Genomic DNA, 16,924 nt, shown 5'->3' with positions numbered 1-16,924 from the left:
TATTCTGTCTCCTGTACTCTGGAATGAGAAAAATTAGGTTATCTCAAAATAAAAGAATAAGAGTTGGAAGGGACCTTGGAAGTCTTTTAATCCAACCCTCTGCTGAAGCAGGAAACCCTGTATCATTTCAGATAAATGGTTGTCCAATTTCTTCTTAAAAACCTCTAGTGATACAGCACCCACAACTTCTGGAGGTAAGTTGTTCTAGCTGTCAGAAATTTCTCCTTAGTTCTATGCTGGCTTTCTCCTTTGTTAGTTTCCATCCGTTGCTTCAGGTGCTTTGGAGAATAGGTGACCCACGCTTCTTTGTGGCAGCCTTTTAGATATTGGAAAATTTTAGGCAGGTATTCACACTTATATTATTTAGACCACAGAAAAGGGAAAAAAATGACTGTCATAAATTCTCAGTAAGTAATCCCCATGTAACAACGGAGGGGAAAAAAAATCCAAAGAAGAAGTACAAGGTTTAAGACAATCCTTCTATTTTATGTCCTTAGTTTGTATAAGTGTTGTTATGAGTGACCTATATTCTCAATACATTTTGATTTAATAGATTTTCAGTACCACTGCTGCATAAGCTGAACTTAAACACCATTAACAAACCCTAACCAGGGAATTAAACTTCTTTGATGGAGGATTCCAATAATAACAGCCAGACCTATTTGTACCAAATTTTTATTTCCTTGATAAAATGTATAGAGATCAAGTATTTAATAAATAGCACCAGCCTGTTTACATAAAAATAAATGAGCAGTTTAATCAACCATACAAAATTTTGTTTGGCATTTTCTGTTTGATGTCAGATAGTAAAATACCACAGTATAATGAATGTGTGCATACTTAACAGGGCTGTACATGCTTTGAAAATGATTCAAAGAAGTGCTTCAGTCCTATGTGTGAGTAAAACATCTCTCTGTTGAGGACTGAAGTATTATGGTAGTCTGGAAAAAAGAGTATTTTAATGAATATTGGAATTGCTCACTCAAAATGTGAATCATTTTTCAAAGGGGCTGCAGATCTAGTATTCAAAGCCATAAAGATGTAGGCACTGTGGAAGTTTTTGCACATACCAGCAGAAGTTACAAACATATTTAAAACAGGGATTTATTTCATTCCATCCTATGAAGAGTGTATGCATGTGTATTAAAATGGCTAATAACATAGACATCTGTTAGATGTCTTTGCTCTAATATACAATCTATGCTACAAATTCAGGGCAATTCAGTTTTTTCTTCCACTTAACCAATAAGTTAAGGGGGGGGGGGGAGATTTATCTATTCTGCATCAAATTTCAGCTGATTTCAGCAGGAGGCACATAATGAACTGCTGTGAATAGCAGAGATAGCAAATTTCATCCATAAAATGTTTAATTTGGCCAGCAGGGGGAGGAGAAGAACAAATTTAAAGCTAATACCACCAGTTTTTAAAAATAAAACATGCTAGTTAAAAAAATGCCAAAAGTCATAAAAATCCTCGATCAAATATTTATCAAGGGGTCCGTGTATGTATATATTATTATGAATACATATGTACTCTAGCTACTTGTGTGGAACAGTAGGATAAATTCATTAAGAAAAAGGAATCTAGAACCATCTATGGCATGTCATTATACAAGTTCTCCAGACTTTACAGCAAAGGTGTATGGTGTTTCGCTGCAAGGTTTTTTCCCCCTTATTAAAATAATTGGCAGAAAGCTGAGCCTGGAGACAAAGGTGACCTGTACAAAAACCACACCATCACATTGAAAGAGAACAATTTGTATGGAAGCATTGCCTAAATGCTTGTTCACAGAGTCTTCTGTTTGAAGCCAACACTGCAGGAATCCCTAATTGATTTCTCTCTATAATATTAATATGTTGCTTTATAGTGCTCTTCACCAAGCCACTTTAAATATAGTAAAATCTTTAATATTTTACATGTTCAATTAGGTTCTCTTAGCTAAGAAAAAAGCACAAAGCCCCTCCTTTCCATTTTCCCAATTTGTCTCCAAAGGCATGCCCCTTCTCACCTCTCATGCTATTAAGCAGGCATCAGCATTTGACACAACAATGCAATTCCCTGCAAACTTGAGTATATGTCTGTTTTTGACTATGGCATTTGAATAACGAACTTCTTTTTTCTCTACAGAAACCTTTTAGCAGTTTCAGTACAAGTAACAGAGGTCCATAGAATCAGAGAAAAAGTTCTTAACGACAGCTCTCAGTTAAGAAAGTGATTCTTTTTAAATTATATTAGAGAAGATATTTATACATCGGATATGTCCCAACACATCAACCTTTACGTCTCTTACAGAAAATGGCTACCCTGAAGCATCGTTTCTATTTTTTTTAAAAAAAGCATTAGTATCTGGAGTGCACCTGAGTATGGACGACAGGATCTTCCCTAGCCAGTCGGTCTGCAGTGCTGAAACATAGTCTTGCCTCATCTGACAGCTAATGATCAGAGTCAGATAGATAAGATGGTTGTGTCCAACGCCAAACCAGCATGTCCTCTCCTGCGACCCTGTGTAATTCAGTCTGAATCCGTGACTCATTGGAGGCAAGAAAACCCTTTGCTCGATCCCAAATGTGCTTCATTTTTCTCCTGGGGGGAGAGGAGAGAGGGAGGGAAATAGATTATGTAAAATTATGCATGCATGTATGCATAAAGAGTATGTATCACCTTTTAAATATGTTTTATAGCTTTGTGTGCTAACCGAAAGCCGATAAGTGAGTTATAAAGTACTCTGATTTGGACCACAGAAGACAGCATCAATGTGGAATCAACCAACTGATAAAAATCCAAGATAAAACTTTAAAATGTTTAAGTTACATGTAGAACCAATCAAAAGATTAGAATTTTAGGACAACAAATACAATTCAGTATCGAGATTAGTCAAGTAGGAAAGGAAGCCTTTTCGCGTGAAATGGATGAAACTGAAGTTAAGGAAATCAATCTTAGTTTTTTTTATAAACATGAAGATAAAAACCATTCTTCCGTACACCAAAATACTTTTGGCAAATCATAGGGCAAGTTGGTTGGTGTCTAGAGACCATTGGTTTGCTGCTTATGAGGCTACAACATCTACAGTGGGAATGTATTAACAGCCCTGAAGAAAAGCTCACCTTTCCTGAGGTGGGATGAGTGTATCTCTGATATGAAGGATGCCAACATATGGGTATCGTTCCAGATTCTGCTCCCACTCTTTGTAGTGATTTTGGACAGCAGCTATGAAAAATTCAGTATAAGTAATTAAGAAAACATTACTGAACATGAAACTAAGCAAATATTTTAGAGAAAGAGAGAGAGGGAGGGAGGGAGGGGGAGCATTACCTATGATTTTCTGTACCATCTCATACATGGCCTCCTCTTGTTCTTCCCTTTTCCGCCAATAGTATTTCAGAAGAATCAGAATCCCCCAAAGGAAAGCTAAACCTGTGAGAGGAAGCACGAAGATAAAAAAACAAAAAACAAATGAGCTGCCTTGCGTATAAGATTTTGAGAAAGGAATCTGTTGCCATGTCTTAGCTATGCATTGTTCTAAAGACAATTGTATTTTTATACTGAGGGGCTTGATAGCTGCCAAATATCTATAAAGATTGTATTACTTGCAGATTTCATAAAATCTGACCACGTCTCAAAAATACGATGTAGCTTTAGTACCTGGGGTTGCATTTGTCTCATCATGTACTTACAGTACATTCTTAAACTAATAAGGAATCTTGTAGCATCCAACACATGTATTATTGCAAGAAACATGCATTTTGCATCCAACTGAAGTGGATTATAATCCCTTAAAGTTTGTCCCATACCAAATTTGTTAGCCTTTAAAATGCTATAAAACTTTACAGCTTGGTTTGCTGCAACAATTATATGTTGTTGTGTTTATGCTTTTATAAAGGCCTAATTACTTCTACATTCTTCTATTTATATAATTAAAGCAAAAAATATGAGATTATTAATCTTATTAAATTTACACTGACTTCAAAACTAAAGGGGAATCTGAATCCCAGCTTTTTCACATCATGTACTCCAAACTTATGTTCACTATAGCATAATGCAGCTCCAAAACCAGATCACGTCTCCTTATTCTTGCTATCATTTATATTATTCATAACTTTTGTAGGGAATCTCTGTAGGGAATTTCCCCCCCCTTGTGAATATACTAGAACTGTCTAACCTTCTCTGAACTACCATCATAATATATGACTCAGAATAATAAATATTTAACTAATAAGAAACATAATAGGTTTCAACAATTGTCTAGTAAGATGGAGAAGAACATTCACTCTACTACAAACACTTGAAACAAAAATTGTAAAGTGGTAGTGCACAGCACACATAGAAACTCGTGGGTTTTTTTTACATAATAGAGGAAACAATTATTAGCCTCCTCTCTGAAATTAGATCACAAGACTAATTATTCAGAATTTTTAGTAACCACTTTCTCTCTTCAGCTTTTTAAAGTCTTGAATTGCATACGAGGCACATAGACTATCAGCAACACTTTCCTCCCACCACCGCAGCCCCCCTCAAAAAAAACTTACTCCAAAAGAATATAAATAAGTTTGTAACTGCTGTGCAGAGTGCTCGATGAAATCGGCAGCCTAACCCCATCCGGGGATGAGCAGATTCAAGACACACCACTTGCTTCACAGAGGTTACAGGCTCTGAAGGCTCTTTGCCTTGTAACCTGACAGATAGGGAAAAAAAAAAAGATCCCCTTTGAACAATGTGGAACACCTAACAAGTCACAGTAATCAGTATTAAAAAACAAACAAACCATTGAGGTTTCTCATTTTTCAAAGTTTTGAAAGACTGGGTTGTACAGACTATCTGTAACCTCTATGCTTCTTAATAATGTATCAGAGGAGGCTCTGGAAAGCAATAGCACAGCAATGTCACCCGGCAAAAAAGCAAAAACAAAAACGCCTCCTCATAGTTTTCTTCAGCATACAAGATACAGGTAGTCCTCAACTTAAAACCACAATTGAGCCCAGAATGTATGTTACTAAATGAGAAATTTGTTAAGTGAGTCATTGCTGTTGTTAAATTCGTAACACGGTTGTTAGGGGAATCTGGCTTCCCCACTGACTTTGCTTGTCAGTGGGACACAAAAGGCGATTGCATGATCCTGGGACACTGCGTCATAAATGTGAATCAGTTGTCAAGCATCCAAATGTAACTCACGTGATAATGGGGGTGCTCCAACGGTCATAAGTGTGAAAAATGGTCATAGGTCACTTTTTTTCACTGCTGTTGTAACTTTGAACGGTCACTAAACAAACTGTTATAAGTCGGGAACTACCTATCATGTTTTTAAATGGGACTCTCCCTGTGACTGCAGATATATAGTATATAGTATTCATGCCAGACTATGTTTCTTTGAAGAAATGATTAAAATTAGAAAAAAAAAAAAAACCAGGTAGTCCACAGTTAATGATCGTAATTGGAAATCACTCACATGACCATGTCAACTTATGATGGCAATAGGGTTGCAGCTATTAGGCAAACCATGCTTGGTTATATCACGTGCGATGTCACATAGCTGCAACTTGCAACTTCTTGCTGGCTTCCACACTGACTTTGCTTCTCAGGAGCTGGCTGGGAAGGTCACAAATGGCCTTTGTATGACCACAACTATTGCAAATGTGAGCCAGTTAACAAGTACTTTAATTATGAACATGGGGACATCATGACAACTGCAATTTTGTGGACTGCCCATACGCCCCCTTGTTCAATACTGTTGTAACTTCAAACAGTTGTGAAACAAATTATAGTTAAGCAAGGACTAACTGCACTTGAATTAAAATCTGAGAAATGCAATAGAAGTCCCAGTTTCCAATTCCTTTTAACCAAAAAAAGCATTAACCAACCAATCCAGATGACCATATTTTGGATAGCTAACTGATGTTACACCAGAGCTGTAAGTTATAAATGAAACACAGAAAATCATAGGCGAAACAAATGCATTTTCAAACTGGCACATTTCATCAGTTTTACTTATTTGATTCATTATCTACAGACTAAAAATCTGAATATGTAGATAAGCTCTGCTACATATTTGCTAGTAACAGAACACCATTAAGTAAGGCATGTATTAAAAAATTAGCAACAGCTTTTAAAAACACTGTACTTTCTTATTTTCACATTGATCCCGTTCTGGTAGCTTAATCTCTGTTAAACGTTGATGGAATTCTTAATTATGCTGAGCAAAGGGGTAGAGAGTATATTTTGTTTTTCGAAGCTGTAATACTGAAGCAAATCACAATTCCATCCTACCAGCCACCCTAAGCAAGTTCCTAATGGAATAGTGTGTAACAGGAGGGATTCTTCACATACAAAGAATGGAGAAACACAACAGAGTTTCAAATCATTACAGCAAATTAAATAAATTTAAATAATGAGATTAAGGAGTAGTAGTATTTTGCAATTGCTGAAGTTTCACGTATACCAACAATTCCATAGATTGGACAAAACTAACAATGTTAAGACATTAATTCTGATATGTGATAAAAACTAGGGAACTACAGCTCTGTATTGATAATCACTTTCAAACCAGTACATTTATAGCCTTAATATTTACATTCTGCCAGTTTACAATTCTGAACAAACTTTCTGATGGATTTCAACACTGCTATAACAGTAAATAATTTCTATATAGAAATATGACATGTTTTGCTTCAGTGAAGGATTTCATTAAAGAACTTAGCACATAATACCACAAATGAAAATTATTTTTACATAATTAGAGCTATAGTAGTGAATGCCAAGTGACTTGAGATTTTTCTGAAAGAGCCTAAGAATTAAGAGTAATTATTTTGTGAGAACTGAAGCAATTATTATTAAGCAGGCTTAACAATAATTCCTTTGGTAGGGTGGCCATGTAAATATATTTAATATATAAAAAGCAAACAAATAAATCTAGTATAAAAGGCATAAAATCATGCCTCTACAAACAAAAGTAATTCCAAAATGATAGCAAGTTGAAATTAGAATGGTGAATATAATTAAAAAAAGTTGTGAGCTTCAATAGCAACTTTTCTAAGCAGAATTTCAAATTCACATTTCCAAAGAAAGCATTTTTAGCACAAAGAAACAGTTAAGATACTTTTGAATAGAGTAATTTTACCATACTTGCTGACTTGTACCCAAATAACTGCAAAGGGATGCATTTCAAATTGTTACTATCTATTTTTCTTGTCAATAAAATTAATATGCTTTCAAACAACTCATCTGCATCTGAGAACTAAGTATTCAGGTGGGTTCCCTTTCTATATTGAGTAGCTCTTGATATCTCCTTCATAGTTCAAGAGAATACTCTATAGTATTAGGAGGAGACAGACAAAAAGTCCTTATAAATATATAATAGGCACTCAGAGATACTTTAACACTAAGCAAAACTTAAGGGTGCTTTGCACAGAATAATGTTTAGTCTCCAGATACAGTTATACAGCCAATAAACTTCAAATACAAAGGGAATATGCTGGTTCACGGAGAATTAATTCAAGTCAGCAACGATGTCATTAAGCATGCCAATGAGAATGCTCTCCAAACGTGCTGTTGAGACCATCCAGGTTTTAATATGTAGCCCATTTGTAAAATATGAGCTATCCCACATAAGTAAATGGAGTATCTCCAGTAAATCTCCATAAAATGCCCCATATGAAACCATACTTACTAAATTCATATTCCAACTACTTAAAAAATAACCCAGGATATTAAACATTAAATACTAAAAATACTAAGAGCAGAGAACAGGGGATTGGAATATGTATTATTTTTCACATAAAATCAGAAACTATATTTTTATTCCAAAAATGTTTTTACATTTCCAACCCCTGGTATTTCAGACAACATAGAGAGAAGCAGGGTTCATGTCATTCTATCCCAACCTCCATGTTGAAAGAATCTGGGAAGAGCGCTACTTGATTTTGCCCTCACCAGTGCAAGATGCAATGGAAATGTTTCCCAACTGTACATTCAACAATCAGGTCCTATATTGATTTATGTCTGAAAAATTTCTTCACTCAGTGAGAAACCTGACCCAATCAGGCTTTCCTCTCCTATTGAGAAAAGCTATAGTACAACTTTGCCATTTCAGCCAAACATATGGAAAATATTTTTTTTTAATCATAGCTATCAACAGTTTAGATGTATAAAGCAAATATTGTCCCTACAATTCTAACATTTCTTTCCATTTTTCTTCTTCAGTGCAGACAGGAAGGGTGTTGGGAAACCTTTCAGAATTTCAGGTTTTTATTTCTAAAACAATGAGATCTAGACTATATAAAATGATCTAATGAGGTTTTCGGCTAAGGAATGACACCTGGTCAGTATATTTTAATTGTTAATATGTATGTTTGGGTAAATAATTTATTATGCAGAAGTTTAGCTCATAGTTTTCAAACGTCTGGCACTTCATAATAAAGCAGTCAGTGAAAACGACTAAAAATAATAATTAGCACAGCAACATTTGATTAATTGGTTAGATTAATAAACTGTCAGAAATCTTTGATCGATTGACAAATTGTTCATGATTAGCTGGACAACACTTAAAAAAAAAAAATTTAATATTATTTTTTAACCATGGAAGAGAAGGAAAAGATACCATCTTTGAAAAGGTTTTCTGTTGCAGAATGTCTCTTTTAAAATAGTGCCTATAATAACAGAGATTATCATCTGAAAGTGAAGTAAAATTTTCTATTTCATTTCATTTGGATTCAAATTTGTATTTCTCTAATGATGTGATGACCTAAAAATAATACTTAGCTTTTATATACTTCAGGACAATTAAAAGCCCTTCATGTATAATTACTTGCAACAATTCTGTATGACAGGAGATCCAAGATGAGCAAATTCCTAATTCAGAGTTATCTTTTAACTAAAGCTAAAATAAACTAAGCTAGGTTGCTTAAGCTGCCACTGACATAGAGAATTTAACCATTCTTACAAAAATCCTTACATTTTATGTTCTATTAAACAGCAGACTATCCAGCATCAAATTGGGACATTGCAGATGCTTGATAATTTACATTTTCACAAAATGAGGCAGGTAACTTGATGAATTTCAACATATGCAGGCTATATTAATGTTGATCTAAATCAGGGGTGTCAAACTCAAGGCCCAGGGGCCAGATCTGGCCAGAGGGGTGCTTAGATCTGGCCCATGGGGCCACCTTTGAAATAGCGATGCCACTGTCAGCGAAAAACAGAGCTCTGTTTTATGGAGCTTGGGAGTCCGTTTTCACTGGCAGAGCACTCAGGCCACCACAGGCGCCTCTGACATGAGTGATGTCTAGATGGTCACAACTACCCCGGCCCGAGATCAAACACAACCCTGATGCGGCCCCCAATGAAATTGAGTTTGACACCCCCAATCTAAATAAAAGTGTCATATAGTGAGTGCCAGATTTTGTCAGATTCTAGGAAACAGAATTTTTTTCAGAGAAAAAAAATCCCTCTTATATTCCAAACCATTTCAATGCTTTCAGATTTACAGAAAAAGGAGCAAGCATGTTGTCAGATTTCAAGGGATTCTTGTATATTTAGAACAAATTGTTCTTAATAACTCACCAAATTCCTGAATCCTGATCACTGTCTAATAACCACTGTAATGCATCTTCAAATTTTTTTATTGAATAGCCAGTCACATTCTGTAAGAAAGCATGCCCACAAATTTAAGGTCATCTACATTAATCTATTAATGAAATATTACTATTACTATTCTCTATTTACATTATTATTCTATTGTTTGTCCTCAAGAAAATTAAAGATAATATGTATATGTATAATATGTATAATATTATTTCTTTTACCTTTGTTTTTATCTGTACCATCTGATTATGGATACTATACAACTATTACCTTATAAATGCATTTACATGAATATAACTTGTTGAAAAGCTGAATATTTATAATAAAGTACAATTTTATAACCACAAAATACATTGCAGTGATTTTATATAAATGTAATATTTTTAGCTACAGGCATTACTAGAAACTAAAAAGGGGAAACATGTTTTTAAACAGAAATAGGTAATTACTAGCTGCTCTAAAATATAGGAATTATTTGGCTTCTCAGGGGAAAAAGAAGAGCAAATATGGGCAAACACATTATTTGGGCTTCTTTCTCAAAGAAATAAACTGAAAAGAAATGGCTTTGGAGAAAACCACAGAAACCAATGGGGTGGGTGGGAGGTAGCACAATCAAATGAAAGCATTTCTTGAAGATAACAAATACAATATATTCTATTACTCCTTACCTCAATATAGTCCTTGGCTTCACTAAATGGTATACATTTACTTTCTAAATTCTCAGGATTTCCACATTCAAAATTGCCTAGGAAAAAGAAAAAAAGTTACCCAGATGGAAAGAATCCAGCTTTAGACAATTATGAAATCTGCCAAATATGAGTCAAGAATTTCCACTGCATAATTTGTATAATTGGTTAGAAGTACATCTGTAGATCATATGCTTATTATGTATGCATGTATGTGTGCATGTTTATAAGGCCTAGCAAAATTAATTAATATTCTCATGTAAATCATCATCTAAGGAAATACTAGAGAAATGGAGAAACAAGTAATGCTTTCTGCAAAACACACGCTCTAAAAGAGCAGCCTAAAACAAACTTTTTTAAAAAAATTATTTTCCCTTCCCAATTCCCTTTTCTTTCTATATCATGTATTTGTAGATTATAATCTTAGAGTAGAAGAGAGAAATGGAATTAAATTTATTTTTACCAAACATTTTAGGCACCCTGTCTAATCATGCTTCTTTGGACTTATTCCAACCAAGTGTGCATAGGATTGCAATCTAGGTTGTTACCTGACAATAATTTTCATTTTAACAAGAAAACATTTACCAAGAAGATATTCAGTTCTGCAGTGCAGACTATAAGGAACATTGACAGAGAAAAATGAATAAGCCTGAAAGAAAGGAGTTATAGGGACTGCTACAATCAAAAAGGGAAAAAAATAAAAATCTTTACATCACAATACTATCTGGAATTCATCATGTTTTATAAAGATTATAAAGGTTAATTCCCCTAAACATTTATAATAAGAACCTGATAATCCATTCAGGTACTTTTCCTAATTTAATCTCTTTTATAACTTCAGAAACTTCCTTATATAATATATAATGTCAAAACCTTCACAATGCATGATAAACTCTACCCTACAGGGAAGAAAGTTACCAGAGAGTTGGAAAAAGGCTAGTATAGCATTAATAAAGAAAAACAAGATTTTACTTTAACCAGAAAACAAAGTTGGAGTGACATAACAGTTCTAGCTGGTAGACTCAAAATATTTTGCAAGAATTTATTCATAAGAATCAGTTTGGTTTTTACTAAAAGACAATTAAAGAATTATGTTAGAAATGTGCTGAACATTTTGGAGCGACATAATGAAAACACACTGATCTTCTTAGATGCAGAGAATCTTTGGTAATTTCAAGTGGGTTTTCTCGTTCAAAGTTTGGAACAGAACTTTATAAAATGGGTAAAACTGATTTACACTTCACAGTGTAAATATACTTTTTACTATAAGATACAAAAAGAAACAAGAGAGGAATAAATGTTTATTTTGATTCTTGAAATACTGAATAGAGATATAAGACAAAAGGATTATGAGAGTAAAGATCAAAAAGAAGAAACATATAAATTAAGGGCTTTTGCAGATGACTTGGGGTTGGCCCCAGAATATCTTTTAAAGGGAACTGAAATTTTAATGGGCAAATTAAAATTCTTTTTGGTGCATTATTAGGTTTCATGATTAATAAACATTAGACAAAGATGTTAACAAAAATGTGAAAGTAATGATCAAGCAGGACTGATGAATAGTATGGGTTTTAGACTGCTAAAAGGGTAAAATATCTGGGTATCATTATGACAAATATGAATTGTATGTTATTTCAAAATAACTATGTTAAGGCATGGAATGAAGTTAAAAAAAGATATGTTAAGATGGAATAAACTACAACTGTCATTGTTGGGGAGAATTTCTGGGGAAAAAATGAATGTCTTGTCTACAATGATGTTTTGTTTCAGTCAATAACTATTTTGACAATTTAAACAGTGGCAGAAAGATACAGTTAAATGTGTGTGGCAGAGGAAAAAATTACAAGTTAACAGTAAAGTGTTACAAGATGCAAGAGAAAGAGGAGCATTGGATTTACCTGATCTGAAATTGTATTTTGCAGTTTGCTATTTGCTTTGGATAAAAGAGTGGGTAATGCTGAGAAATAGAAGGCTTTTGGACTTGGACTTTTTGGAAAGACATGACCTGAGATCTGGGTGGATTTCTGTGGTATGACAAAGTCAAGGTTAATGTGGATTTTAAAAATAATTATGTTAGATTTGCCATATTGAGATCTCAGGTTCTGCCCTGTGTAGATCTCAGCACAAGAAGCAGAGAAATATAGGCAAATACAAATGGTTAACTTATCACAAGATGCTAGAGCTTTTCAGGGGGATTACAAAATAAGGAAAAGAACTGTTATAATAGCAGAGGTTATAGTAGCTGATGGTTCTCTTATTTACAATTACTAGAAAGACTTAAAGTAGACAAAATAATTTATGATTTCAAACACTGTTAAGAATGAGCTTGAAATAAAATTGTATACAAATTATGAATAATTGCTAAAACAATACATTCAAATATGGATGACAAGGTGGATTAAAGTCTTTTATTATAATATAAAGATGGAACAATGGTAAAATATATAGCTGAGGGGTTGAAATTAATATCAAGTTATAATCTTAAAGAGAACATTTATAAAGTAATGTACCACTGATATGTCAGAATATACCAGTACCATTGATATCAGAATATACCAGTACCACTAATATATGTCAGAAAATTATCCAGAATATATAAGGTACTTCACATTTATGTCAGAAATGTGAACAAGAAGAAGGAACATTTCATGTTTGGTGGATGTATAAAGCAGCTAGAAAATTTTGGATTCAAATACATACACAGTTTCAGAAGATTTTAAAGATTAATATACAACTGAGACCAGAAGTTTTTCTTTTGGGATTGGAGAAATAGTTGGAAAAACTTATGGAACTTTGTTTTTGTATATAGTAACTGTACTATATACAAAGATTCAGCAGTAACAACAAAGGAGGAATGGTTGGTAAAGGTGATGAAACTTTCTGGGATGGCTAAACTGACTTCTTTGATCAGAGAAAATACCATATCTAGGTTTATTTCTGGGTGAAAACTTTTTAGATGAAACCACAAAAAAATGAACTTATGATTTATAGTTTTGATGAATATAAAAAACAGTATTAAAAAAGTTATGTTGTAACCATAGAGTAAGAGATACATTTATTACTGCTGTAAAGAAGATCAGAAACTTTGTATCATTTTTTCTTTTCCATTTTTCTTTTGCACTTTTAGTTTTCTCCTTTTTATTTTTTGTAAATTTTATATTAGTTTGTATTAGTTTTTATTATATGAATAAAAATGTACTGTTTGAAAAATGACATTGAACGGTAGGACATTTAAAAGGGATAAAAGGAAGTACTTTTCTACCTAGCACATAGTTAAATATTAGCCAGGGCTGCCACCTTGGGTATGTTTAACCTGGGATTCAAAAGATATCACTGATTCTAGGTCAGAATAGCTCTTTATTTCTTTTAGCATTCCAAGCAGTATGTCTCTTAATTCTAAGCAAAAGTGGAGCTCTGGTTGCATTATGTCCTATTTTTAGGCTTCTAGTAGATATACAGATGATCCTTATAGAAATAGAGTGGTGTCTTAAAGCCTGATTCCAGGATGCCTTTTATTCACCACGTATAAAATTGTATTTATATTTAATTTGAAAATACTCCAATTAATAGAAATAATCATTTTCATACTGATTGATCAGATCTTACCAGCTTGAATTGCAAGATAGTTGTATAACTCATACAATATGGTTGTTGTAATTTCTTCTTGTTTTTCCCGACAATACTGAAAAAGGAGGAGGAAAAGAACAGTAAATAGCTCTTTTAAATTATTGAATCATTTTGCATGGCAACAGGAAATATCTTTAGTAGGTTTCGGTCCCCTTCCTAATCTCCAAAGTGCAAATACCCTACAAGCATGAACCTTAAAAACATATAGCTTAGGCATGATACCATAAAATCACAGAGTTAGCAATTTAAACACAATTCTATATTGGGATTTGTCTTTTTCAGCTATGTACTTTCGGCTACTTTGGAACTATAGCCACAAACAACAGATATTTAGACTGCCAACTCTATTTTAGCTTGCTTTGAAAAGTAACTGATAAAATCCTTGTCAAAAATCTTGTTTTTATAAATTAAAGCATATTTACATAAAGACAAGGATTTAACTCTGCAGAACTATAGATTTATAGCATTTGAATGATTCTTTATATTAACCTGACAAAAATAGTCTGTAATTCCCATATCAGTGAATTATTAAATTATATTTGGAAAATGGAATAGGCTTATTTATACAATATCACTAGTATTAAGTGGCCAATACACCATGGTTAAGAATTAAATTTAAATGATATTTAACTTACACTATCTGTGCTTTTTTCACAATCCACGGTCAACAGTTTTACTGTGAATGAAAATAAATAATTAAGTTATTTGACAAAGCATATACAGAATAGATATTTTTCTTATTCCTTCACAATAAGTGTGAATCTGACATGTTTCTTGAAAATACCCATTCTACTGAATAGGCCTTAACCAAGTTAAATGTGTAGAAATTAAATATTAAAACTGCAACTAATGCCACTAATTTAAAAGAAATTATCCACAAACCAATGATATTAAACAAGAAAATAAACACATTCTGATTCATGTCAAAATAAGAAGTCATTTACTTTGAAGGTTATCTGGGACAACATTAAAAGTGCCATTTCAATTCTTCAATTTTTATGCCTTAAAACATATTTTTTGACAGAAACTTATGCTGCTGTACTGTAGCATATTATATCAATGAAAGCTTATAGCTTGTCCAGTCATAAATGTACTAATACCCACATTAGTTGGTTACTGAGAGTGTAAGCTGTGAACAGCCAAGCCTACATATACGGAGTTCAAGCTATTTTATTATATTCTGCTTTTAATACAGGGATCTTCCCAGTTTGGCAGGTGTCCCTTGGGAAAAATGAGATAAAATTCCAAGGAATTCAGGGAGGACCATTCTGGTCCTTTTAAGGTAGCACAGTGACTCAAGATTAGCTCTGTGCTTGATTCCTCCTCCCTGCCAAGTTGGGTGCACCCTAGCAGATAAGTTTTTTGTTGACACAAGGGCCCAATCTTGCGTTCTCTGCCAAATGGAAATGAATGCTACTTTTTTTTTTAACAGGAGCATTGTTTAAAACTCTTTGGGCTCAGTAAGTACACTTTTTTTCCTAAAAGTTTTACAAAAGCAAAATGTTCTTACTGTGTGCTCAATAATCATGGACTCTCTTTGTTGAAGTAATTATTATGATTCTGTAGTAGTGGTTTGATATCCTAAAAATATTCAATAAAAGCTACTTAAAACTCCATTTTCCTATGCAGTCAGCATGAGGTAATGTGGGCAAGCACACATATTAGGCTCTCAAAACGATAATATAAAGCCTCTAAAATATTTGGTCTCAAAACAAATAGGTAGGTTATTCTAAGCTAATGTTCTGGGGGGGGGGGGAACCCTAACATCATAGCTCATATCCATTATTAGCCTTGAAAAGTCTGAAGCCAATTTTACTTGTCAATGCAATATATCTATACACAGAATGAAACTATGATTTGAGGAGGAGGATAGCATTGAGACTGGAAAAAAAAGAGACAAATTATGTTTACAAGAGGGTTAAATACTACACGTACAATTCTCCATGGACCCTTCCTGATGAGCAGGTCCCATCATCTTCACCCAAAGGATGCCCAAGAAAATCACCAGCAGCACTAAGGTTGCCACCCACAGGAACCAGGACAAATAAAATTCTAGACTTTGGCCCTTTTTCCCAGGGCTCTGAGCTTGATGTTTCTGACCTACATATCTCTGAGTCCCGTCCCAACGGGTACCAACATTTAAATCTCTTTCTGGTCTTGTCCCCAAGACCGTTTTGGTACTTCTGGAAGTTCCTTCTTTCTCTCCTCCTCCTCTGGGCAGCCTACAGGTTAATTCTTCTCCGATTCTCTCGGTTATCGAGGGGCTGGGAGCTGCCCATCTCTGGCTTGTGTAGCTGACCCAATTGCTCAACCCTCCAGTGGTTTCTTCTGTTCGTGGTTTCCAAGAAGCGCTGGGCTTCACGCTCGGCTCCTTTTCCCACCACTTGCCGGAGCTTACACTCTCTTGGTTGGAGGGAGTTGGTCTCCACGGGGTACTAGAAGCTAATCTACCTACCACCGTCTCCCTCTGATAGGGGGACGTAAAGGCCTCATCAGCCTCTAACTGGGTCCTTTTGGAAGCGAATCCAGCACTTGGCCTCCAGGGGCTGCTAAGTGGATCCACCTCTCTCGCCGGCAAGTGGATCCTCTCCGGGGTGAAAGGAGTCTCTGTCGGCCAATGGGGCCCGTCAATAAACCTTCTACTACTCCCCGTCGCGCCCTCCCTGCGCGACGACGAAAAGTCGTTGCTCTCCTCTTCGTCCTCGCCCTCTTCGTCCTCGCTCTCCCTCCTAACCCAGATGCGGGCCCGGGGAGCCGCTTTGGGGCCAACCTGGGCGGAGGCTGCGGGCCTCACCGAGCTACTTGAGCTCGGAGGGACCGCTCTGGAGCTGGTGCGGCTCCTTTGCCCGGCCGCCACCTCAGCCCGCAGACGAGTGAGTTTCTTGGCGTAAAGTTTTCGGGTGGAATCGGTAATCGGTCCCGGCTGGTAGCCCAGGGCAAGCAGCTCCGCCCGCAGCTTTGCATCGGATAATTCAGTTGCGGCCATCGTCGGAGAGAGAGGAGGAATCGAGACCCTGGACAACCCGGAAGTGGTA

The 16,924-nt window shown here is 35.1% G+C and overlaps 1 protein-coding gene across 1 annotated transcript; it reads right to left on the bottom strand.

Annotated features, from left to right (window-relative positions):
* Positions 1 to 458: 458 nt before the first annotated feature.
* Positions 459 to 16,919, bottom strand: LEMD2 (LEM domain nuclear envelope protein 2). The gene is made up of 9 exons (XM_026680392.2): positions 15,825 to 16,919; positions 14,525 to 14,565; positions 13,869 to 13,944; positions 10,245 to 10,321; positions 9,556 to 9,635; positions 4,527 to 4,672; positions 3,313 to 3,414; positions 3,105 to 3,207; positions 459 to 2,583 (listed from the first exon to the last, which is right to left on the bottom strand). The coding sequence occupies exons 1-9, from the start codon at positions 16,873 to 16,875 to the stop codon at positions 2,433 to 2,435; spliced, it is 1,827 nt and encodes a 608-aa protein (XP_026536177.1). The 5' UTR covers positions 16,876 to 16,919; the 3' UTR covers positions 459 to 2,432.
* Between the last annotated feature and the right edge of the window lie 5 nt (positions 16,920 to 16,924).

The sequence above is a fragment of the Notechis scutatus genome, chromosome 3 (assembly GCF_049901735.1).
Source record: "Notechis scutatus isolate UNSWTSFEM ecotype Mainland chromosome 3, rNotScu1.2, whole genome shotgun sequence".
Classification (NCBI taxonomy): Eukaryota; Metazoa; Chordata; class Lepidosauria; order Squamata; family Elapidae; genus Notechis; species Notechis scutatus.
The sequence above is the reverse complement of the archived record's forward strand: the minus strand, read 5'-3'. Positions and strand labels throughout refer to the sequence as shown.

Coding starts and splice junctions, on each gene's coding strand:
- LEMD2 (XM_026680392.2), bottom strand. CDS start 16,875: ATGGCCGCAACTGAATTATCCGATGCAAAGCTGCGGGCGGAGCTGCTT. Junction 13,945..14,524: donor GTGAAAAAAGCACAGATAGT/GTAAGTTAAATA, acceptor CTCCTTTTTCAG/TATTGTCGGGAAAAACAAGA. Junction 3,208..3,312: donor GATGGTACAGAAAATCATAG/GTAATGCTCCCC, acceptor AATTTTTCATAG/CTGCTGTCCAAAATCACTAC.